Consider the following 26,266-nt stretch of genomic DNA (forward strand, 5'->3'; position numbering starts at 1 on the left):
TTGCAAAAGCAGTTGTAGCCTGGCACAAGCCATTGGACATAATGGGGTTCAAAGCGCAGTTGTGCCGTTGTCGCATTGTGTCTGAAAGGGCCTTCAATGAGTGAGAGAAGGAGAAGGAGAAATAAAGAGTAGTACGAGAAAGAAATACTCAAGGAGATTTGCAAGTTTATGCCAGAGGGGTGAATTATTCTATTTTCTTTCCTGAGAATTGAAGGTAAAATGAAAAGTTTTACATAATAATGCTGTTGCAGTGTAGTTATTATTTTTGTTATTTTCATTCTTTTAAAGTCGCCAGAATGCAGGAAAGAAAAGTCTCTGAAACTATTTTTTTTTCTGGGGAAGGACCCCCAGCTTTGGTTTCAAAATCCTCCCTATTTTAAAAGTCTCAAGGTTGGCAAGTATGCGGGGGTTACGTTTAAATATATTGCAATATATTGTGATACTGTAATCAAGGCAATATATTGCATTTTTTTAAATCTAATTTTAGGAAAACTGTCATAGTACTGTTTAAAGACGAGAAGCTCCTTAGTGCCTTCTTTATTATGGAAGCCAAAATGAGCCCACACTTCAGCTCTGTACGCTGCAGGCACCTCTTTTGGTTTCAGGAATCCGTGGTAACGTTACTAGTAAGTTAGGTGTGCTAATGCTTTGAATTAGCGGTGTGCCTGTCTCGGTTCACGCTGGAGTGGAAGAGTCTGAAGATAGATTACAACACTGCTATAGTTAAAACACACACACACACAAAAATGAATCACTCTCTGCCAAGAATCTTTGCATGTAAATGAAATTAATTAAAAAACAAGTGTTTTTGAGAATCGATACAGTATCACAAAACATAATATTGCAATACTCGAGTTTATCGATACTTTCTTACACCCCTTATACTGAATGCAAAATAATACATCAACATATCTACAATCCAAAGTTGGATTTTACTTCCTCGCCCTCGATGCTAGTTATCACTCAACACACGCAAAAACCTGGAATTCACACAGCCGCTACTATGATTAATGACACGTCATTAGATCGGATAATGACTGTCTGAAATGTGATAAATAATAAATCATAACACACGGGATGACGGGGAAAAGTAAACACAAATACTCCGAGAGGTCTGGACTGAAAAGGAAATGGAGAAGAAAAAAGTTTGCCTCCTTCACCTGATGCTGTTCACAAGGTGGAGAGTAAATCGGCTTTTATCTCCGCTAAATGAAGCAGCAATCAGTTCCTCCTTCAAATGAGCCGTGCCTGGGCTTTTACCCAAACCCAATGGCTTATTTCTGACTCCAGAAGAAGGGTCTGAATCTCTACTTATCACATTAAAATTGTAGGTTTGTGTGCAGCGGTGATTCACAGCCCGGCTCCACAGCCTCCCTGAGTGGCACTAGACCAAATTGCAGTAAGTGCATTTCCATTGACACAGAAAGACAAATGAAGATGGGGTTTGGGTCTGCAGCAAATGAAAAAAAAAAACCCAGTTATATAACCAAAACATCCTTTAAATAAGGGCACATGCCTCATCTCCCCTCTGTGCGTCTCCTGTGAAACAGCTGCCCAGCAAACATGAGGAGAAGGGAGCGAAAAGGTCCCGTGTGATATTCCCCGAGCAGCGCTCGCATGTGGCAGCGAGGGCGGCGAGTTGCTGTAAGTCACAGACTGAGGGGAAACCCTGTGCACCGGCTGAGATGTAATCCATCATCAGTCACCGGTGGATACTTTGACAGTAATGTGGGGAAAAACAACATTCAGGAGCACGGAGGCCTTTTCCCCACGGTCCTTAAAGACCGCCATCTACAGGGAGGAGGACAGAACAAAGATACGGCCATGCATGGGGGATGCTTTGGAGCGTGTGTGGGAGGCCGAGGTGAATTTGTGTGCATGCGTGCACCTGCATTCCTGAGATATCGCTTGACTGGTTTTCAATAAACTTCAACTTCAGTCAGAATGGGTTTCATTTTTCTTCGATGTGCTTCGGGTGAGTGCATCGAGAGAAGGACAAGCAATTCCTGTGGGCGAGCCCGCAACACTAGAATGTGGGACTGCATTCCTTCTATATGGTTGGATGCTCATTTGGTCAGCGGTGGTTTTCTTTCATCCCTTTTCTCTTGAAAGCAGCACAATATTCCCTCATGGCTCAGTTTTCAGACCTTTGATTTACATAAAAATATTAAGGCTGTCAAAGTAAATGTGTTAATGCAAATTCGTCAACGCCACTAATTTCTTTAACGCATTAATGCAATCGATATTACGGAGGTTGTAGCGGGCTCAGTTTTAAAGCTAGAGTGAAGATAGTTGCATCATATGAAACCTGATATATAAGGAATTCGTTGGTGCCAACCATGTCATACTAGCTCATTGTGAAAGAGGCTAAATAACGCTCCAAACTTGTGCTACATTTTGGTGAAGAAAAACTGTCACGGTCATTTTCAAAGGGGTCCCTTGACCTCTGACCTCAAGATTTGTGAATGGAAATGGGTTCTATGGGTACCCAGGAATCTTCCCTTTACAGACATGCCTACTTTATGACAATCACATGCAGTTTGGGGCAAGTCATAGTCAAGTCAGCAGACTGACACACTGACAGCTGTTGTTACCTGTTGTGCTTATTAAATACATGACAAATCTCCCTTTAAGGTACATTACATTACACATAAGGTTAGCTGCTAGTCCAGGCCAGGTAAAGCTCACATACCACAAAGCTCACATTGTAAATTCAGTATAATGTAAATGACCACAGCACTTCCATCAGTCATGTTATACCCACCACTCTGCTGCTCTGAAATAATGCTTTCACACTGTAATGAATTCCTTGTTTCTTACTTGCTCTACTCCTGATCGATGTTTGGATACCATCAACAAACTCAACTCTTCTCTTTTTCACATTAAAAGGAAAAAAGAAGGCTGCAATACTTTTAAATTTGCAAAATTCTGGAGTTTGAGTTTCATTCATGGTATCTTAAGATCGTTTGGGGGAAAAAGGCAAAGCGGACCGCCCAACTCGCTCTTGTGGTACTGGTGGGAATAATGCCGTGTGAACTGACATTATACTGAATGTATGAAGACAACATGTAAACATGGAGGAAGTGTTGCGTGGGAACAACAGGGGAAATTATAAATAAAGGCCTGGTTCTCTTTTCCACCAAGGTAAATAAAGGCCTTCTATTTGAGAATTTACGCTACACAGGGGAAAGAAAACCAAAGATCCCATAGACATCAATGCAATTTGACGTGTTTGGATTGTAATCTTGACAAGTTCACATTCATTCATCTCTTGTTAAACAAACATGTGTTTTAATACACATGTCTAATTATTATTTTGCAACCTTGCCTGAACCTGAGTGTTCGTGATACCTTAATAAATTAAGGTTAATCGCCGCCATGTCCCTTCAGTCTTCCCTCGTCCAACACAGATATTGATTATCCAGACTTCTATACATATTTGATTTAATCACGTTAGACTAAGTGTTGTCTGTAAATAACCAGCCTGTTAAAAGCCAACTTTTTGATCTATAGGCTGACATTTAGTTGGAGACGACATTCTGATGCTGCTATAATGTTAATGTATGACTGTATTGTACCGGATTTTCATGTTGGTGCAACCAACTACACAGCAACTCTTGGGCATAGCATTATTACTATTACCGGTTTGTTTAAATTAGAAGTTTGGAGACGTGTTTCAATTTCCTCTCATCACGCTGTTACTGTCTATGAAGGACATGGGATTTTTTCCCCCCAAAAGGGGGCGAGGCTGTGAGCGCCTACTCTGGATGACGTATTGCCGGTCTGATGTACAGTATATAATGCAAAAATGCAAGCATTGCTTGTTGTAAGGAGTCACGTGCCAAAACGATGTATACAGTATGTTTGTGGAGTAAAAAGTACAATATTTCCCTCTGAATTGTAGCGGAGTATAAAGATGTATTAAATGGATATACTCCAGTAAGTCCTTGAATAAATGCACTTCTTTATTTTCCACCACTGCTGACGACGGCTGTGACATCGGTGCTCTTTGTTGACACATCCATTTAATTCCTGTCTGTTGACACATGTTGGATTAACATGTGACATACCAACGCTCCATTCAGAAATCTGTCACGTTTTTCACAAAACAGCCTTCAGCAGCTGCACGAGGCAGTGTGAAAGAAACAAAGGTTGTTTTTTTGTATGGAAGCGAAACGCATTCTAGTGGGAGAATAACCTTTGTAGAATAACATGCTTCAATATCAAGTCTTGATAGAGGAAATAACATTCATTAGGAAGCCAAACTGATATATACAGAATATGAAATGATAACCCCGATTCAACTGATTTATAATGAATCCTTGTGTTGAATAATGCAGGCCCTCCTTGCCTCACGCTACAGCCGCTGCAATCAAACAATGAACTTAAGCACCATCTGCATTACCATACTATTATTAAAACTTATAATTTATGAACTTAAATATACAATTAATGATAATCAATGTAGACTCTTGAGTGCGAGGAGAGGCCCGGTGATCCGCTAATATGTTCAGCTCAGTCATTGACCAACTTATGAATTATTCTGTCTGAGCCGTGTGCAGGCTTCTGTTTACAACCTACATGCTCGCTGACCTTTTCTGGCGTGGAATTTGACGCGGCTGATCAATTCAATATTGTTCCATAAAAAAAGGTTATTAAAATTTCATCCCCAAATGCGGTGCGTGAGCCCCGCTGTAATGCAAACGATTAATTTGCTGGCATTAGGCTAATGTGAATCGTTCTAATACGATTCACATTAGAGTGGGCCTCAGGGGCCGGCATTGCAGGCCTTCTTGATGCAGAAAGGAAAATTAATTAAAAACAATAATCGTGTAATTCTGCTCATTACTTTTGCTCAGCTCTTTATCCCGGTGTGTCTTTATGATGTATGTCAGATAGCGAGTCGCTCGCTCAGGGGGGCGACGATCGCGCCGTTGCATCAGGCAGGTGTCATGGACGATGTGAGGAGGGAACAGAAGGGAAGCTCGGATAAAAGAAACCTGTGCATCTGGGCTGAAGTAGAGCTTCATAACTCTCACTGACAGACAGTGGTATCTAGGACAGGACACCACTCTATACCTCCTTCTTCCCCTCTTTTTCTCTCTCCGTTTCTTCACTCCCTCTCTCAAGCCCCTGGACCATGCCAAGTCAGTTTGACTAAGAACATTAGGGTGTCACAGCTTGGGATTTGGCGTATGCAATTCTATTAGAGCGACGCCTCTAAAGGCAGACGTCTTCCATTCCCGCTACCTCTCCTCCTGGCGTCGCCTCTGCCAGCCAACAGATGCAGGTTTTTACATATCAAAGCTGTTGCCTTCACGCCTCTAATGCTCTTTGCTTCAGAGGACTGTACCTCGGTCCCTTGATCAAGTTACTAAACGCGGCTTTGCACATGGCTCACCACCAAAGGCGGGTGGCTCACGCTGGGACCTGGAAATGCAGGCGAGAAAAGCATCTCAGAGGGATTGGCTTGTGCTTACACACCATGAGACAGGCCAAGAGAAAGCAAGGAGGGGGCATACCGACAGGCGTAGTGAGCAAACAACAAAAGCAGGGCCGGATTGTGTTAATAACGTAAATTCTCAAGCTAGGAAAAGACGAGCAGAGGTCTTTGTATTTGGCAGACGCAACAGAGTCAACAGTCGATGTGTACACGCGGCGGACACATTTCCCCGATACACTCCCCAAATTGTGTCAAAGCAATCCAACAGCTCAAGTACGGATTGTTTGTGCTTTTGAAACTTGCGCTTTGATGCCAACTATTAATAAGTAACATGAGTCTGACGAGGAGAAGAACTGGCTCTGAAGTGAGAACATGGCAGAATGATTGATTTATCAATACCAAAAGCCTTAATAACTCTCTTCATTATGTGTTCTCGCTTTGAAGATGGCGAACAGATGAAAGTGCCGTACGACATCAAGAACTGCGGTGCGAGATAGGTGCTTTATTAAAACAAAACTACATAATGAGAAATAATTCTCTGAATAAATTGTGTTGAAAGGAAGAGGCAGTAAATGGATGCGCTTCACTGTGTGTGTGTGTGTGTGTGTGTGTGTGTGTGTGTGTGTATAGTTCTATGATGCAACCGTATGCCTGAGAATAAACTTAATGGTTTCTTTCACATGAAGCCTTGGAGTCTCCGGTTACATCCACACTAATATGTTTACGTATCCGTACTAGCACGCCTGAAAATGCATACCACATGACCATTCACATATACTGCTGGTGTAAACAGGAAGCAGATTGTCTAATACTACGGAGGAAGAGCAGCATCAGCAGCTATCTTTCACCCACACACACTCACTCAAGCCAAGACTAGTTTACCAATAAAGATACTCCAACACTACTAGGCTGCTACTAGGTTACTATAGCCTGGGTCTTGTCCTATCTGTCTCTCTCATACACATCAAATTTAAAAAAAATGAACAGTTACAAATGAAAGTTTTACTACATTATGGGTCAACACACGTCTCACTTGTTTCCCCTCGGTTTCGTTGTGGTCTGTTCTCACACTAGTAGCTCTGCTGGGTGGCTAGAAGTCCCTGTTAGGGATTCTCGATCAAACTTTTTCTGTCCTGATACCGATAGCGATACCTGGGCTTTGGGTATCGGCCCATACCGAGTACCGATCCGATACCAGTGTTTAATTAATAAGCTGTATGCCTCACTGTGTGGAAGTGACTGAGATCATTCTTTCATGTGTAAGGCTTGACTTAAACATTGCTTTCCTAACTTTGTAAAACAAAATGTAATAAATAAATTCATAGATATGAATTTATTTAATTTAAATTTATTATTAAAATAATAAATCGTACACCAGCAAATTAACTGGAATTACAGTTCAGGTGTAAACCTTTTTAATGCGGCAATAAATTGGTCAAAACTTAAACAGAAATTAAAATTACAGCATATAACGTATACAATATATAAACATAGAATTGAATTGAATAGATCAGCCCCATTGTCACTGATACCCGATCCAGCTATTTGAGTCAGTTATCGGCCTGATATCTGATCCAATATCAGTATGGGTGCATCTCTAGTGCCTATCATATTGGAAAGCAGCATTTATACTTTGTTTGTTTACAGTTTCTTTGTGAACTTCACAATAGTTGTGCAGAACAAAAAAAAAAAAAATAACAAAAGGACAGTCCATGTGGGGCTGATAACGCAGCTGGAAACGTGAATAATAGCTTGCCTCCTGCGCATGTGGGCAGTAGAAGCATTATAATAATGTAGCATTTAACTGCACAATAGCTGCTAGCACGGACAACAAGGTCAGAAACACCTTTAATTATTTATCCATGTTGAATTAACCACCAGTAGTCAAGGCTGATTTGTTTTCTCCCGGAAAAGGGTCACATGATAGGGACATGACAAATCAGTGAAGGACAAGTCGAGTCTTATAAGACCCAATTAACCGTTTTGGGGGTTCGAAAGCACCGGAGTAGTGTGGATGCTTGGTGTAAATGTAGCAGGACTTGTGTGTTTTAAAACGAAAATGTATTAGTGTGGATGTAGCTTCAGTCTCCCACTCCTCGCCTCCTGAGGCATGTCTTCTCCATCTAAGTGTCGCTAACAACGGTCACTCCCTGTACGTGACCCCTGTCCACTGTCACTGAGACAGGACCAGTGTGTGTTAGGGGATGACCTTCCCTTGTTGGGTGTCAGAGGAGAAACATGTTACCCAAAAGCGCCCATGATATTGACCTCCACTCTGAGATCGAGTCATTCAAAGGTTGTGGACCTTCGTGGGAGTTATGCCTTTGCTTCTTAAAAAAATACAGTCTAACCCTCCATTGCTGGATCTTTAATAGGCTGTAGCGGGCTCAGCTTTAATGCTAGAGTGAAGATACTGGCTTTGAAGTTTTAGTATTCATTGTACATTCCCTTTCCTCCTCTCCTCCTTTGAGACAATCTGTACAACGGGGCAGTCTGTGATTCAATATACTGTGCAGTTTTACATTTCTTTTACTTGTTCTTGTTAATCTTATTTGTAATATTGTTTCAGTCTTCTCATCTTCGTGATTACTCTGCATCAAATGTGACATTTTTTTCAGACCGAGGAGGACTTTGTATTGGACATCTTCACTTCCCTCCTCACCTTCACCTGTTCTTCTACCCCAGTGTGGTAACAACATGGTAACAGGCTTCAATTTCTGTACCACAGCCCAGCGTCTCGTCTTAATTTTGTGTCTGTATTTCATGAATAATGCATATTAGCAGAAGGAAAACTATAGCATTCCTTCTCCTTCGGAACAGACTTTGGAGGAGAAGTGACATGCAAACAAGAAAAACTACTTCAGCTATGCGGTACATCCCGTTATTTTGTCTTTTAAACTTCTTTTCTACACAGCAAGTGGAAATGTGTTGTGCACCTTGCGCCTACATTTTATGAAATATCTGACCAGTTTTATAATATTACAAACAGCATGAAGAGCTGACAGAAAATGAGGGACTTTCTTCTTCAGCAGTCTCACATACCTCATGTAGCATCACTAATCAGATCGGCTCTCCTCCCAAGCAGTGCTGCGATCAGCTGGTCATGTTACTGCTATAATAGTCATGGGGAGTCATCCAAACTTATCATTCCAGACTTATTTGGTTACACTATTACACCCAGTCCAGTTCTCTATGACAGGTGCTTATCATTGTGTAACAAATGAATTGTTCCAATTTATACTATGAGTAGGGCTGTCAAAGTTGATGCGATAATAACGCGTTAATGCAAAGTAATTTCTTTAACGCATTAATGCAATCAATCTTTTAGAGGTTGTAACAGGCTCAGTTTTGGAGCTACAGTGAGACAGTGGCCTCATATGAGACTAGAAAACCTAAAGAATCCTTTGGTACAAACCATGTCATACTAGTTTGTCGCGAAGGAGGTTAAATAACCCTCAAATAACTAAATTTTGGGGAGGAAAAACTGTCATGGCCATTCTCAAAGGGGTCCCTTGACCTCTGACCTCAAGATCTGTGAATGAAAATGGGTTGTATGGGTACCCACGAGTCTCCCCTTTACAGACATGCCCGCTTTATGATAATCAAGCTAGTCAAGTCAGCACACTGACACACTGACAGCTGTTGTTGCCTGTTGGGCTGCAGTTTGCCATGTTATGATTTGAGCATATTTTTTATGCTAAATGCAGTACCTGTGAGGGTTTCTGGACAATATTTGTCATTATTTTGTCTTGTTAATTGATTTCCAATAATAAATATATACATACATTTGCATAAAACAAGCATATTTGTCCCTCCCATGTTGATAAGAGTATTAAATACTTCCTTTAAGGTACATTTTTAAGAGATAAAAAAATGTGTGATTAATTTGTGTTTAATCAAAATTAACTATGGACAATCACGATTAAATATTTTAATTGATTGACAGGCCTCGTAACAAGCTTATTGTTCCAATTTATATTATCAGTAAAATATATATATATATTATATTACAGAGTTAGGTAGAAATTCATGTTGACAAGTTAGATTTAAAAAGACTCGTTTGTGAAGAATACAAATAATATTACAAATTTAATAACCTTCCTTACCATACTGATAACATATCAGAGCTCTTGAAAAATGTCACCCTATAACCAGCTAGTGCAACACATAGTAAGCTAGTTAACGCAGGATGATACTGTGCTGAAGATCGTCGTATTAAACCAACATCCGTGGTGGAGGTGGTGTTGTAAAAGAATATGACTTAAAAATTGTGGACGTGTGTTCCCAACTTTGAGAAATGTTTAATACCACCAAGACCTTTGACTTGTATTTAATAAAGGCAGCCATGGCAACCGGATATTAAAAGACAAAAACGAAAAGGAACAAACGTAAAAATGGGCTGGCCAGTTAAGGAACAGGACATTAAAAAAAGGGCCAATGATTAATGAAATGCACAATCCGTCTACAAATTAATTTAATTTCAACTGTCAATAAATTTAAGCATTTTTTGTACATTCAAGTGAATTTAAAGTTTGATCTGCTCTGGCAACAATAAAGAGAAAGCAGAGAGAAGAGCCACAAGTGAGACAATTACTTATTGCTTTTTCTTTTTATTTCTTGAATAGTTTTATGCACACTATGATATTTCATTATGTGGAACAGACTTCTGTTTTTCATTAAGGCTTGAGAACATTTAATGAGCTCCTCATCTTCTATGAGAACTCTCTACTAAATCAGTATTTTATTTTTCGGCCGTTTGTGTCATCTTTGTTTTTGATGTGTCACTGATTTACAGATGAAGCAGTAGCATGTGACGTTACTGCAAATGCAGGAGTGAAAAAAATAGAGTAAATTATATTTTCATCAATGCTGAGTAATTGTAGCTGTTGTTCAAAAAGCTTCCGGACAATTAGTGCTTATTTGCTTTTTTCCAGCTCTAACAGTGCTGTCCTGATAAAAAAAAAAAAAATGGCACACAGAATACAGCATGTGCCCCTGCTGCTTTTAAATGGTAGGCAAGATCATGGTGACCTATTGCTGATTGTGGCAGTAAACTACTCTCTCTGCTGAGAGGGATCAGAGGGTAAAGTAGCAGCATCCATTCTTTAACTCCTTTAAAATAACAGAGGCAGGGTAGATGTGTGTTAGTATTTCACATGAACTACTGTACAGGTGGTAGGGCTGTGCATTGGCAATAATCTGGCGATACGATACGTATCATGATACAGGGGTTACGATTCTAAATATTGCGATACTGTAATCAAGGCTATACTGTATATAGCGATTTTTAAAATCCAATTTTAGGAAAACTGTCTATAACTATAGTTTAAAGAACACACCGCCATATGCATAAAATCTAAGTAAAAAAAGTTAACTTTTTTATGTAATCCAAACAGTGGAATCTGTATTTGCATTTATCACAGTCCCAACATACAACATCATGGCACTACTTTGAGAGGGCACATACACCAGCGGCACGGGAAGGTGTTTTAAAGAAAATAAAGAACATTTTGTACATATTAAAGTTAAATCTATGAAGAACTTTGTGTCGTAGTAATCAATTAAATTAGGCTACACAATGGCTGATTATGATTGGATAATGGTCCATCATGTTTGACGCCATAGACATCGGCAACGCTCTATCTGGCTTAGACGTTACCACTGTATTACCATAACACCTGAAAGTGGGGGAACAAAAAGTCTTGTTGTCCCCCCTATTCCAGCGCCTGTGACACACACTGAGAGGACGCATATCTTTACAAATGAAATAAAGTATTTACTGAGTTAATCTTTGCATGTAAACTGTTAATTAAAAATCAAGTGTTTTTGGGAATCGATACAGTATCACAAAACATAATATCGCAACACTCAATATTTTCTTAAAATTTGTTGTTTAAAAGAAGGACATGGAGGAATGTTCAACACATAGACTGTATATAAAGATGGACGACATGACCCCAAAAGTGAAGCCAAAACATCTCGATCGCCCCCTGGTGGCTGGCTGCAGTATAGGTCATAAAGCCCGCCCCCTTAAATGTTTGCGGATGGGACATGGGACAAACTAAAAATTCAACGTTCACGTCAAAAAAATTTTTCCCCAAAGATGGTTTCTGTCATTTTAGGTAGTCCTTATCACACTGAAGTATGTTCAAGTGTTTTAATAAGTTTTAATTAGTTATTTGATGCTATAAAAAGGGGGTGAGATATCATGATTCACAGCTGTGAAAAGCAGTGGCCATGCTGGGCTCGCGATTGGTTCGGGTGGGTGTGTGGGCGGGACCTCAATACCACCGCCCGATGCAGTGTGAACATACAGCAGTGTTTTGAATAAGAAAAAGCCATTAACACCAATCTTCTTTTTGAATTTTGCATTCCACAATTTGTCCCTATCACACCACACCCTCATTGCATGAGGCGGCTGATCCACTGAGTGTTGCTAATTAATGAAGGGCGTCTTAGAGTCCAAATCCTTTGTTTACTTTTCGGTGTCAGCGCTGGTGCGTAGCAAAGCCACTAACCTCTGATATGGACTGTCATCACTGCATAATCATAATCAATTCAGCCCAAAATGTAACTTCTTCCTCTTCAAACGCACATCAAAACTTCATTAATACTCTTAACGTGGCACACCTAAGCTGAGACGTGAACGCCACTGCAGAGAGCACCATAAAGAATTATGCGCTAATCCTTGTCGGAGGAGAACAGTACGGGGGCTGCTCTTGTTCCTCTTCAATCAAAATATTGGTAGTGGGTGTGTCAGGTTCAGCTCGGATCAAAAACCTGGTTGAGCGGCGGACATAATTCTGTTTTATTGTTCACACTTTAAAAGTTGAATGTTTTTATGCAGTCTTATGTTTGGCAAGTGTGACGGGGGCGGACATTTAAAACATGGAAGTCAGCATAGAGCATGTTAATTGCCATCCATATCAGAGTCAGAGTGACATACTGCTGCACAGGTTCTTTCTAGATTAGAGTTAGTTGAGATGGAAGAATGTATGGATTAACTAAGTAGGCCATGAGGAAAACAATGGGACTGTGGCTATGAGGCTCAGTTTTTCTATTTCCTATAATCACTTGCCAGAGAATGGTAGCACCCTACACGGATCGCTTTAATTTCCTTCCTAACAATCTTCCGTTCTTTTTTTTTTTTTTTTTCCGGCTGAGAGAAACATCCCCAGCTCTTGAATGAGTGAAAACGCTTTGAATCCCTGACGTTCATTCGAAATATTCCATTCAAATCTCCATAAATGAATACAAAATGAATACTAGTGGGAATAAATTAGCCGCTCGCTAATTAGCCGTTAAGCCATCTTTGAATGTGACATCTTAAAGGAAGGGAAGGGGTTTCACAAAGAGTGGCAGTGGTGGTGGGGGGGTCTAAGGCTTGGGGAGATGGCGCTCAGTTTTTGGGTCTTCTCTGACGTGTTCACACACACACACACACACACACACACACACCCCAACAAGTGTGGACATCAGTAACTAGAGCTTTGTGCCTCTGTTAATACTAGTTCTGCACAGTTCAAACTCAGCAGATAAAGTCCTCCCCTTAGTGTAAGAGGTGGAGTCAGGTCTGAGAGGAAACAGCTCTGACTGTGTGCACCAGGGGGACTGGACTAATTTTCCAGCCTTCAGAAGGAAATTGGATGGGCGTGGAAGGAAAGAAGTGTTCAATTTCGGTCACACTGGACCAGAACACAAAGATTAATTACACCGCGTACATAGGAAAATACATCACAGAGACAATTGACGCACTAAACTTAGATACACACATACTATATCACTGCCACGACACTGCATACATGCATATACACAAATATACACAGACAAAAATAGCAACACAGTCTGTCTACTCACATTGTACGATGAGCTCCACCACGGCCTCCCGGGGCTTCACGTTGAACCCGTTAAACTGGCTGGTCTGGCAGCGGTACGAGCCCGTCATCTCCCTGGACACATTAACAATACGCAGCACGCCGTCGTAGCTCTCCATCTGCATGCTGCCGTCCGGCATGGGCGCCTCCTTGTCGGCTCGCGACCACAGGATGATGGGCTTGGGCTTCCCTGAAACAAGGCACTCCAGCTCCACTGTGTCACCCTCGCGGGCCACCAGCGGGGACTTGCCCCGGGGGACTGTCAGGTTGGGGGGAACTAAGAAAGAGAAAAACAGAGGAGGGACTGATATGGGGCTCTAGAAAGTCAGCAGGCGGGGTAAGAGGAAATGGTCGACTGCGGGGAGCAGTGGCGTGGAGGGTATGGGGCAGAGGGGGGGAGCGAATGAGCATCCAAGTTGCAATGGCGATGAGTCTCAGCCACATACACACAGCTTGTATGGAAGGACCATGCGGATATTAGCAGCGGCAATGGCTAACGGCTGGATCTGAGCATGTACCTTAAGTCAAACCATCATGAAGGGCAGCGGTGAGGAAGTTAAATGCAATCAAGCAATGGAAAAACAATGAACAATGCAATGAAGAGCTGACAAGCAAATGCAATTGGTGACCTTGGCGGTCAAAGAAAATCAATAATAGCCTTTTCGACCAAAGGGTTTCCAGCTACTAGGAAGCCACGGGAACTAAAGTCAGGATCTAAACAAGGAACTAGAAGTCCTCTTTGTGTATCCCAGTTTGCTTTTCCAAAGCATCTCAAGAACTGAGAACAAATTAGTCCAATAATAGACACACAAGGAAATATAGCTGAGTCATTGAACTTTATCCGTACAAAAACCAAGGGGGGTGTTTATGTGTGGGACTATTTCAAACAAGTAAAACTAATTAACATGTTATATGTTCGTAATCTAGCCAGACTCAGCGATTTCTGCAGCCTGCCCTGGTTGCCTGGCAACCTCATAGTGACCACAATACTCCAGGATTACAGATTAAACAACTACATTTTTTGTTTTCAGCTTTGGACAGAGCCAGTCTAGCTGTTTCCCCCTACTTTCAGTCTGTATGCTAAGCTAAGGTAAATGTCTCCTGGTTTATCTTCTTTGATTATTTGCTATCTTCACTTAGGTGGTAGGAAGGTAACCAGCAAATTGCAAAATTTGATCTGAGATCTGCCAAAACTCTCGCGAGACTCGCTGCCCGATGACCTGTCTAACTATCTACCTATCTACCTAACCTCAACTATTCGAGATCAATGCCTAACCTTAACCATCTCGCGAGAGTTTCCCCAACATGCGAGTTCCCTTTAAACACTACCCTTCACTCGATTGCTGCTTTATCTCTGTAGTTTGCTCGTGCTCTCAGCTCGTCTGCCCACACTCACACTCTCTTTATCTTGCTCTTTTTGGACTAGTCGGAAACCTGCCAAGCTAACTTTGTCTGTAACATCAATAAATCGTACAAGAAGTATCCTTTGCCCTAGTATTGATCCTAGCGGCACCCTGTACTTGCTTACTGTGTGTGAATGAAGCTGTGCAGAAGTTGTAGCAGCCTTGATTTTTCTGTTCAAACAATCAGCACTGTAAACTCTGACCTGATAGTTCCTGGGCCAGTCTCAGAGCAGGCACTGTTTTGTCACCAGGAACCATGGCAGAGGAAGTAAATATAGTCCACGCTTCCTCCGGATCAAAATTTTCTGAAATAGTTCCCGGGCCCCTGGAGAAGTTCTTGCAGTGGCTATAAATCACTGAATAAGAAACTAATATAATCCAGCCAATAATCTTACTATAAACACATTCTATCTTCTCTACGTCTGCCTAAGAAACGCATTACGCTTCTAAGATACCATCATCATCATCGTCAGCATCGCCATTACAATCATCAGCATTACAGTATTATCATCATCCTTGTCACATTTCCATCATAACGTTCATCATCGCAACCCATTCTCATCACAATGCTATTCTCAGGATGGATTTCAACACTGTCATTACAACATGCATAACTCTTATCACCATCAACATCACCATCACTCTCCACAGCATTTTACATCTCTGCCCGCATCCTCATGCAGCTACTCAATCTCAGCACAGCGTCATATATTCACATCATTTACAATAGAGCCCTCCCAACGGTGATATAGCATTACTGCCAGCCGTGTAACAAAATATGACCCAATAAATATCTTTGCCTTTGTTTAACGGACAGTCAGAGCCTTGGCTGGAAGTGATCAATGAATAATAAAAGAAGTGCAAATTGCTGGACACATTTACAGGTTTCCTTCAGTGTCTGTGTCTGTGTGTGTGTGTGTGTGTGTGTGTGTGTGTGTGTGTGTTTGTGTGTGTTCAAAGTTTGGAAAGCAGGAAAACTAGCAGGTTGGATCACGCAGTCTGGTTCCTCATCAGGCATGCTGGCCAAGTAAATTTGTTTAATTAGCAAACCTGGCAAATTGCACCAGCTCCTAGAGTGCTGTGTGTGTGTGTGTGTGTGTTCATGTGTTTTTTTGTGCAAGTCCAAACCATCAGCAGACTCCAAGACTATTTTGTAGCGCTGCTCCCAAAAATAGTTTACAGCCAAAGAGTCGAGGAGTGAAAATCTTCTCAGCAGTGATGAAACCGTGTCACGCTTCCCTGATGATTTTTCGAATCACTGTCATTCTGCCCAAACAATGCTGCAGCTGGAATGGAGTCAAGCCACAATGAAGTTTCATAGTGATGAAATCGCTAGCAATCTCCAGAAAACGACACGGAGTCCAGCTATATTTCTTCTGACCTCATTTCTCTCTGGGTGAGAGGTAGCAATCTTACTGCCATCTCAATTCTGCAACTGTCAGGGATTTCTTTTGTTTGTCAAAAAGTTCTAATTTACTCAAAGTGCTGGAACAACAGTACATAAAACTGGATGTGAACTGTAGATGAATCAAACTGGTAGAAACGAGGAAAAGCTCTATGTCCAGCCCTGATTCTAAGGTTGTTCTAAACCAGTTAAAAATAAACTACCAACTGTAAACTTGACTCATCGCTGACCCCAGGTTATGCACTGAGAACCTGAATGTCCAGAGGAAGTAAGAACAGGTCAAAGAACTGGAAAAGGTTATTAGTGGGGCACAATGTCACAGAATGCTCTCTTATTTACTGTATTTTTGGAAAACCTTTTTCCAAATTTAAAAAGAGCCTAAAACCTGGAATAACAGATTTTTTGGCTACTTGTGGGCGGTGGAAACAAGCTGTAAACACAACACCAACACCTCATAAGTCAATATGTAAACACAACACCAACACCTCATAAGTCAATATAGCAAAGGTGTTAGCAAACAGTGGCGTATTTCCACATCCAGCAGGTAAGGAGCAATTAGCATTTCATTTGGAGTTGTGTTTCTGGTCATCTGATGAATGCCAGTCCAAAATTCATTCCCCTTTTACTGTAGCTCTGTTTTGGTCTCCAACAATTCCTGAAGGGATTATCTGGCTATTTAGCTGCTACCATAGAGTGGTGCACGGATGAGGTATTCTTGTAAGCCAACCAGGAAGTTAGCATCGCACTGGTTCCCTCAACAAAAACCCAATGGGATTTTTCCATTGGGTTTTTGATTACTGTAGAAAATAAGCTCTGTGGCAAACAAACGTTTATGATACTTGCACATTTTCTTCAGCTAGACAATTTTCACAAATGGACACCACTTTATGATTTTTGAAGTGTGAATGCCATCACCAGAAGTAAAGAGCTAATGTTAGGCTATAAACAAACTACACCACGGTCGCATGAACGTGAGTATACACAATGAGGCTGTAAAGGCGGACGAGTGTGTGTGATGACGTTTAGTAGTTTCATTTAGCCACATGTTAGCAAAAGCCTTTTTAAGAAACGTAAAAGCATCAAAATTCACAAATGGGTTATTTTCTGACGTATTTTATGTAAGGTATAATGTACAGTGTGCCGGTCATTGTTGTGAAATAAACCCTGACCCTGGTTTTGCATTTTGCATCACCCTGAAGGGGTTTATTTCACAACAATGACCTCGCTAGCTGCACATTATCCCCCTTATTACACAGCTACTTAGTTAAGAAATCAATAATTTGACACAAAACCTGTCCGCCAGAGTCCGACATCAGAACTGTGCCCATAGCAACGGTCTGCTATAAAGAAATAACAGACCGTAGAACGCGGTGATTTACCAATCAGAATCGAATATTCAACAAAGCCTTGTAAAATAATCGTAGAAAAAACCCCATTAAAATCTCTTAAGTTTGTGTTAACCACAGACCTTATTTAAGGCATCCAACTAAAACACAATGACTTCAAGATGAGGGAACCGGAAGTGCTAAAATGCTAACTCATTTCTGGGTTTAAGGATGCATTCCTGCAGCACTCAATAGATGCTCCACTATGGTCATCAGCTAGTCGCTAACTTTGTCTGTCTGCTGTTTAATGCTGGGCAGATGGCGCAGAGGGGGTTTATTAAAGCCTTTTTTTCACCAAAACAGCTGCTCGCTTCTTCTGTAAACAATACAGAGAGGTGAGAGTGAATCATAACAGTATAGTAGAGGGCCACAAAACAAAAACAATGAGCTGAAAGGTGCTAAAACGCTCCCTAGATCTGAGAGGAACTGGAGTCGGGTGATGATTACTTGTGATTTAATCTCTATGAGGGACAACGTTTCACATACATGTAGTCATTTGATCCACTGTTAATATTGATCAAAGCACCTTTAAACAAATTCTACTGTACATGGGAACTACTATACTGATTAATCATTGTATTATGACGGATGAATTATGCCTTCTCAGCCACATGCATAACCACTATCAGCTAGTTCAACATTTCTGTATAACTTTCCGGATAAGTAATACATAACCATTAGCATGAGATAATGAACACTGGTCATTCACAGATACGTCTTGGCAATGCTGTTTGGCACCAAAGGAGCAGCAAAAATGATCTCGGCAGAGACAATGACAGCAGACACTCATTTCACCCTCATACATTTGCTGATTGGTATTCACACAATGTCTCGACTGAGGCAGCCAGGTGTCAAGAGCTGACATATTTCTTTCCACAGTGTATTTTCTCCACTTTACCGAAGGTTTCCTTGGGTCCAAGCAGTGAAATGGTGAATTGACAGCGGCGGGATAGGAAGGGGAGAAGCATCCATTAGCGAGTGGAGGAGAGGTGTATTCACTGAGTCGCCATCATTACACCTGGCCTCTCCACAGCCCAGATTAGGCAGGCAATTACAGTTGTCTGCCTATTGGGTTTGGCAGCACAAACACTGGCCATCAGCTGCAATTGTCTCTCTCCTGCACCCATCATGGAAACGCAAACAGGCATACATGCACACAGACACTCGCTCGTCTCTCTCTCTCTCTCTCTTGCTTGCTCTGTACCTCATTCTTCCTCCTGCTCGCTCTTTCCGAGTGAACACCCTGCCTCTGTGTGTGAGACTGACCACTGAGATGCTCAGTGTGGCAGAGAGCCCGCCACTGGTCTTCACTGTGCTCTCATTGTGCCAAAGCCATCCAAATGCCAGCGATGCCTGCAGGGCACGCCCGCTGTGTGCGTATGCTTGTATAGTGTGCGCTTACGTGGCTTTATGTCTCTGCGTGTGTGCGTGTGTGTGTGTGTGTGTGTGTGTAGCCGAGCGCTTCTCTTCCTCGCCCACGGGTGACACCATGCTGTGATCCCGCCTCAGCTCCTCAATGGGATGCTTCTCGTTGTTGTTGTCTGAAAACCGCTGCGTCTAAGCGTGAGTGCGCCTCTGTGTGCTTTGTGGGGGCTAAATTGGGACTGGACCTCCTTGTTTGGCCTCAGTACTAGCGCTGCACATCTCTAGGGCCTCAGCCGGAATGATCCTCCAAGTGTAGAGACTGATTGCCGGAGCCTCTCAGCAGGATCCAGCAGCGCCACAGCAGGCACGGCGCAATGTGAGCCGACTGCAGAAACGTGAAAATATCTTGGCACTTTGCATTTTCTTACAGCGACGGGAGCCAGAGTGTCGCACACGGACGTCTTTGAGAATAAACAACATTCCCGTTGCCCCCTTTTTCGGGTGAGTGCGGTGACATCACTCCCCCCAATCACCATGGCAACATAGCGCTCTCTACAACTGCAGGTCCTCTAGAGTGTGTGTGTGTGTGTCTGTATGTGTGAGTGTGTTTAGGCAGCTTGAGGCCAATGAGTCGGTCACAATGTGACTGGACTCTCTGCTCCTCTGAGTCCTGGACCTCTGGGGACACAGAGAGGAGTCCCAAAGGTCCACTGTGGACATGTTTGTCAATCTGTGTGTGTGTGAGAGAGCTCCATCTATAGCCTGAGTTGCTGATGTGTAATAAATGTCCACAGATGTGTTCAAATTGGCATTTATAGACTGCAGTGACCAAACACACTACCAAGTTTTGTGTTTTTGAGCTTTTTTCTATGCCGTTCCCCCGATATCTTCCAACTTACCTTGCGAGCAACCACACAAACTCATGTGGGGGAGTTTCTAGAACAGCAGGCTTTCAATACCAAAAGCCCTCATGGGTTACATTTTGATTTGTACCCACACTAACACTCTGTTTTTTTTAACATTTACCCAACCAGTCAGAGTGAGAGGAATGCCCACTGCCCAGTTTAGAAACACACAAATACACACCTCCAGTACCACCACTTTTTAGGCTGCTAAGTAGTGAGCAAACTCCCTGGAAGGACCAGAGTTTATGTACATCGCTCAAGGGGCTTCGACAGTAGTTAATGAGGGAGGGAAGAGGCTTTTTCTATTCATGTTTCCCTCCCAGCTTTTCCCAGCTGGACAGGGAGGTGATTTCCCAGATGGCCACCTCCATAAAGCATGACTTCAGGTGCTGCAGTTGAGGCTATACGCAGCTGAACATGGGCATAATGTGCTGAGTTATCTAGTCTTATTCACATATTTTATGGACTTAAGTGGAAGCTGGTCACAGCCTTTATGTACCTACAATTGCCACCACTGCACGTCTGCCATAAATGTACACATTTGTGTTTACAGACAACAGTAACGGTCCTCGCCCAGCAACATCACAGATGTGCAGACATATGCTGCCAGGTGGTTATATGCCTATCCTTCTAGAAGTGGCATGGCCGTGGCATCTACTGTGTCATATGGCAGATTTCTCAGGACAGCGTCCCAGCTTTGAGACAGCTGTTAGGCCCCTTCATCCCAGTTCACAGCTCACTGGGCCTGTTTCCGGACCTCTATTGGCTTGTTAATCCAATGCTGAGATCTGCTGCCATCAGATGTCATTTTTTTTAGCCCAGTTCACAGTTCCTACCCTCACTGTGTATCTTAGAGTGATCAGAGACATTTAATCTCAGTTTTTAGATGTGATTGCACACATACAGAACTTAGGCTTTTCACTTTATTATTCATTTTAATGACCATCTTTTCAATGTATTGGGATTTAATAAGCCATGCCGCATTCCCTCTGTGTTTCAGTTTTATTATTATTGACACATATGTCGCCTAACTGACCGTTTGCTAACCTGAACAGTGATCCACTGTGTACAGTGGTGGAATGTAACTAAGTACATTCACTCAAGTACTGTACTTAAGTACAGTTTTGAAATACTTGTACTTTACTTGAGTATTTCCAATTTATGTTACTTTATACTTCTACTGCACTACATTTTGGAAACCAACAATTTACTACTTTATCCACTACATTTATTTGACAACATTAGTTACTATTCACAGAATTAGATTATTAATATATGATCAACTAATAATGATGCTGTATTATTATAGGTTAAGCTACCCGGCAGTATATAAAGTAGTGGAAATTAGATCCACCTTTACCAGCTGCAATATGTGATGAACACATTAATGCATCAATAATTACAATCCACTGATATAATAAATATGATTCTGAAATGGGACATTCTGTATAATGAGTACTTTTATTTTTGGTACTTTAAGTATATTTTAATGCAAAAACTTCCGTACTTTTACTTAAGTAAAATGTTGAATGCAGAACTTTTACTACTTTTACAGAAGTAAAAGTTCTGAGTACTTCTTCCACCACTGACTGTGTAGAATCCAAACTGTGCGGAAGCTGGTCCTGGATGCTATCAGAGTTTAGGCCAACTTTAGCAGCTCTTTATTCGATTTTGTGCAAGTTTACACTCCAGCAACTATAGCTGAACTCATTGCCCGAGAAACAAACCAACAAAAACAAATCTGCCTCTGTTATTGTAAACTGCGTAAATGACGTGCGAGAATGGAAAGCTTGACAGGCGTAGCAACAGTAACCAAGGGGGCGGGGCTTAGCCAATGGTCAATAGAAAACCAGATAAACTCTTTTCATTTATTCTATCAAACTGAAATTGATCTATACTTGACGTCACTTTTAACAAAGCAAAACGCACACATTCAGCCGACTGGATTTCCTACTGTCCAAATAAAAAAATAATAATAATGAAAAGCAATGAAAGGAAATGGACATTTGACCAACATCAACAAAGAACCACATTCTGTTAAAACGCCCCATGTCCAATCAAAACCAGCATACAAGTCGTTTTTACACCCACAGTGACCAAACAGCAGTTGAACCTTTGCACTCTGTAGGTGAGTCAGGACGCGGACCAGGTTTCTCTTTATCGGAGTCAGTGAATTTGCTGCTGAAACAAGCACATCAGCGCGGCCCACATCAGCGCGGCCCACAGCCAGCGGTCTGTCCCCGTTAGAGTCACATGTGGCGCGGTCGCTGGAATGACGGCAGCTCATGACAAATCAAAGTCAAACAGGCAACAAAAGGAGGAAGCTGCGAGCTTTAGAGCACTCAAATTAATTGTGGAGAAAAAAAAAAAAGAGCTGCACTTTCTACTTTGTGTTTATTAAACCAGCTCATTTTTTAATCAACTGAGCACTTAATTGATTTGCTTTATTCATTAACTGCAGTGATTCTTTAGATTGACGGAAACACTGGGTGGTGCCAGAGTTTCAGGTGTGAGCGGGATGCTAATTGAGGAACTCATCATGGAAGGATTTATTTACCCCCGCGAGAAGAGAGAGGTGACTTTCAATCCTAATACTTACTTTGTGATTATCAATCAAGACTGAGGATGAGCTACTGCCGTGTGCTGATGCTACGGCGTGTCAACAGAGACTACTCTCGCCTCAGTGATGTAGTTCTCTCGAACCAAGGCCGTAGAACCCAGAGGGTATCAGCCAACACAGCTTCAAATGTCAATAATTCATCCGCAGTAACTCTACATGTTATTAAAAATGTATCTCTAAGATGGTCCCAATGGTTCCAATCTGAAGCCAAATAACATTTCAGAGCCATAGAATAGCTATGATGATATTATACAACAATAATCCATGAAGACACACCCTCTAAACACACATTTAACACGCAAACTAATGAGAGGAATAATCAGCTAGTTCCTGTAAGAAGTTTATGAGATGTTTTATGTTTTACACTAATGCTCGTAACTCTTTGCAGCTGTTCCTGTTTCTCGCGGTTCTCAGTCCTGACAGTATCCAAAGGGGAGGTCTGTGTCCTCGTTTCTAGACCTCGCTCATAAATAAATATTAGCCTCGCGGTCTCCGGGAGCCCCCCCGACCGGAGAAGAAGTTGCTTATTTTATGAGCATGCCATGATAGTAAATATCAGCGCTGTTATGAAAAGAAGGGGAGGGGGGGATCATGAAGGCTGTTGAAATGTGTGTTCATCAAAAGTTGAAAGAATGGAAGATAATAAATATTCTCTTTTATGAAGACGCGCTGCGGGCCGGGGGTGAATCCCGGTTTGGAATCTGGAACCGGAGCCAACGCTGGAGCTCCAAAGTGTTCAGACGAGAGAGGCTCAGGCGCTTTCCAACCACTTCACCAGCACGAAACCCTGGCAGACCTGCGGCGTAATCTTCCCTAAATGCTTTTATTAAGACTTCTAATTGCGGCTCGGGCTTTCTCCCTTCAGGAAAAACAGGCAGAGGAACAAAAACAGGGCTTATTCACCCCAAAACAGGCTGCAGGCGAACGGCAAAGCAGAGGCACAAGGCACTTTTAGTACACACCAGCTATGCTGTGCCGCTCAGTGAAGATTCACGGCATCGATGTGAGTGAAACAAAACGCCACACATGACAAACGTTCGCCAGGAGAACAGCCCAGTCACAGCCAGGTAAAGCGGCGGGGAATTGTTACCGGCAGAAAGCGAAACTCAACGTAATATTTCCTACGGCGAGAACAGCTTTATGACAATGCAACACTTTCATAATATTTCATACCCACACAGCTGAACAGTGAGAGCTTAAAAAGCAATCACATGGATGCCTTAAGGAAACCTTTCATTTCATATGATCACAATAGAGTCAGTCATTTCCTGGGTTATTTCCTCAGTCAGACAGCAGCGTCTTGTTTTTTTCTTTACACATTAAAGGGTCTGTGTTAATGCATTGCCATCGCCCAGGCACTCCAAAAGAAGAGACTGCACTACTTAAAAGATAATGAGGAAACAATCTTGGCAGGTGCGATTGATCCCACTGTTTTATAGCGCAGGGATTATCAAAGGATTATCTAACAATAATTATGCACCCAAGGTCGACGCACTGCTTTCATGTTCACGCTGTGAGTGGCAGCGAGGTGTGTGAGCGATAGAAAAACAAGGCGGTGAGAGGATGTGAGGGTATGCGAGCGCGAAAAATGTGTCTGTCGATGTGTGTGTCAGTAAAAAGGGGAAATAGAGCTCGCTATGAACCCAATCACAAAGTATCACACCACCCAAAAGTCACTTATCAGTACCGAACACACGGCAGTGAATTCAAACGGATATCTCCTGCGTCAGCAGCAACATCAAACCCACGGGAATCCCACCTCATGGAAAATCGGAGAATGTGGGACGAGTGAGCGGGCGAGCAGGAGCCTCCCAATCGTGGCGTCTCTGAGGTCGATCGGGTCACACCCCTCGGTAGAGTCTCCGGGCGGTGATGTAATGCCCGGTGACACTCGAGCATTACCACACTGATTGACCCCACACTGGAGATTACAGATAAAGACCACCATTCCTGTCCCATTATCGCTTTGTCTCTCTAACCACTGTGTTTCACCCTTACTGCAGAGCCTGCAGGAAGTGAGTAGGCACAAAACGTGTTGTTAACTGCACTCAATGTGCTACGTCGCAATCTTCTAACGGTCTCTTTTGTCGCCTGTGAAGCCTTTCCAGGCATCTTTCTTATAAAAATCTGACAGGGAAAGGGTTGACTGATGTTAAAATCTAAAATGATAGATAGGAAAATGGATGTCTGACAGCAGATTTTGTCCTTTGATTATACTTTTAAAGATTGAATGATTCCATTATCTAAGCACCTACGCCTTGCTTTCTTTTCAAACAACCGAGTGTTTAAAGGACACAATGAACAGCTGCTGTTGTAACACTGTTCTTGTCTCTGCGCGGCCACTCAAAATGCCACGATTGGAACCAGAATGATGCAGCTCAGTAAGACAAGGTGGACAGGTTGGTATGTTGTGTTATTAACATGCTGTGTATACAAACGTTAGTCGGAACAAGTGGTGGAAGCAGCCAATTAGATGGAGGACGATGGATGTTTAGTCTCTCTGATTAGTCGGACTGATGGAGTCAGCTTTGGTTCACAGGAATCCAATTGGACACTCATTGTCGGTGCTGTGATACAACTGTGTGCAATAATAACTAGAAATTACAGAAGACAGTGAACATTATTCAGCCATTCATTACTGCAATTTAGTCAGGCAGTGAACAGCAGTCTAAAGAAGACATACAAGCATTCCTATCCTGTGGAGACGGTGACGGTCGGTTCACCCAAATCACACACACACACAAATCTTGCACATAGTTTTGCCTTTATCTGCTTAAGTTTCAATAATTTGAGTTTCTGAGGTCTTTGCACACCAAGTCTGTATTTTTCGTATGAGTCTTTTTTAATCTGTCATCCGATAAAAAGTGATACGCAAAACAATGTTTGTTGCGAAAAACTGAATTAATTAAGTGGGAACAATGGACAGTGCTAGTCCAAAACGGGGCTCATGAATGAATGGCATTAACAAGAAGCTATCGTTTAGCTGCCCAGAGCACAATCACTACTTTAATGTTTTGTACATCCTTTGTTTTGCGACTATCACCGATTCCAAGATGTTCTGTAATCACCTGTCCGTCTATATTCAGCATCTCTGTATTCTTTTATTTCTTTATCGTGAAGTGCTTTGTGCTGAGAGACGAAGTGAATGTTTATTTTACCGTTTTGAATGATGACTTATGCGCGGAGGAAGGGTCTGAGAGGTCAAACAACACTCTTTCGGATTTTGACGGACGCGAAAAAAAGCAGAAAATCAAACCCGTTCCGAAAACTTTAATGACGGATGAGAGTTTCAGAGTCGGTGTGTAAACTTGATTGACGCTATGTGAGGTCGTATTTATTTTTAAACGTGCGACAATTTCAGACGAAAAATACAAACTTGGTGTGCAAAGACCTTTATGCTGCCATCCCAACGGTGGTGAAGTTTTGTTTGTGCTACTAAAGCAATAAAACAATTTAATTCGGAAAAAACAGACAAATACAAGTCCTTTACCCCCAAAAAAGAAATGTCTTGGTTAGTCTGGATAGTCCAAAGACCTCAGTGTCAATTGTTTTTTAAATTGGGAACTATAACATTTAAAAAAACATTAAAATGGTAATTTTTTAATTCTGTAAACACCGCAGACAAAACTCAATTCACCTCCATTGTGTTGGGGGGCAGAATTATCTGCCGCAGATATGTGGGCAAATAAAACCAAAAGTTTCTGCATTGCTTTGTGGTATAAAGAGATAAGTGGGAAAACATGATTTGGGCGAAGTGACCATTCAAAAGAAAATTTTACTTTTCTTACAACCTGGTCTTATTTCACATTATTGCTACCAGTCCTATCTGTTACACACCAACTTAAAGGGGAACTACGCCCATTTTT

General features: G+C 42.0%; 1 protein-coding gene and 1 long non-coding RNA gene across 3 annotated transcripts in view; both read right to left on the minus strand.

The window, feature by feature from the left end:
• LOC141755882 (uncharacterized) overlaps nt 1-26,266 on the minus strand; it is a 490,132-nt gene that overhangs the window by 177,174 nt on the left and 286,692 nt on the right. The window lies entirely within an intron of this gene.
• The window catches only part of LOC141755875 (MAM domain-containing glycosylphosphatidylinositol anchor protein 2), a 310,559-nt gene that overhangs the window by 60,465 nt on the left and 223,828 nt on the right, over nt 1-26,266 (minus strand). For both annotated transcript variants that reach the window (XM_074615183.1, XM_074615182.1), the window contains exon 11: nt 13,301-13,594. In XM_074615183.1, coding sequence (XP_074471284.1) covers nt 13,301-13,594 — 294 coding nt within the window. The remainder of the gene's footprint in view (nt 1-13,300; nt 13,595-26,266) is intronic.

The sequence above is a fragment of the Sebastes fasciatus genome, chromosome 18 (assembly GCF_043250625.1).
Source record: "Sebastes fasciatus isolate fSebFas1 chromosome 18, fSebFas1.pri, whole genome shotgun sequence".
Taxonomy (NCBI): Eukaryota; Metazoa; Chordata; class Actinopteri; order Perciformes; family Sebastidae; genus Sebastes; species Sebastes fasciatus.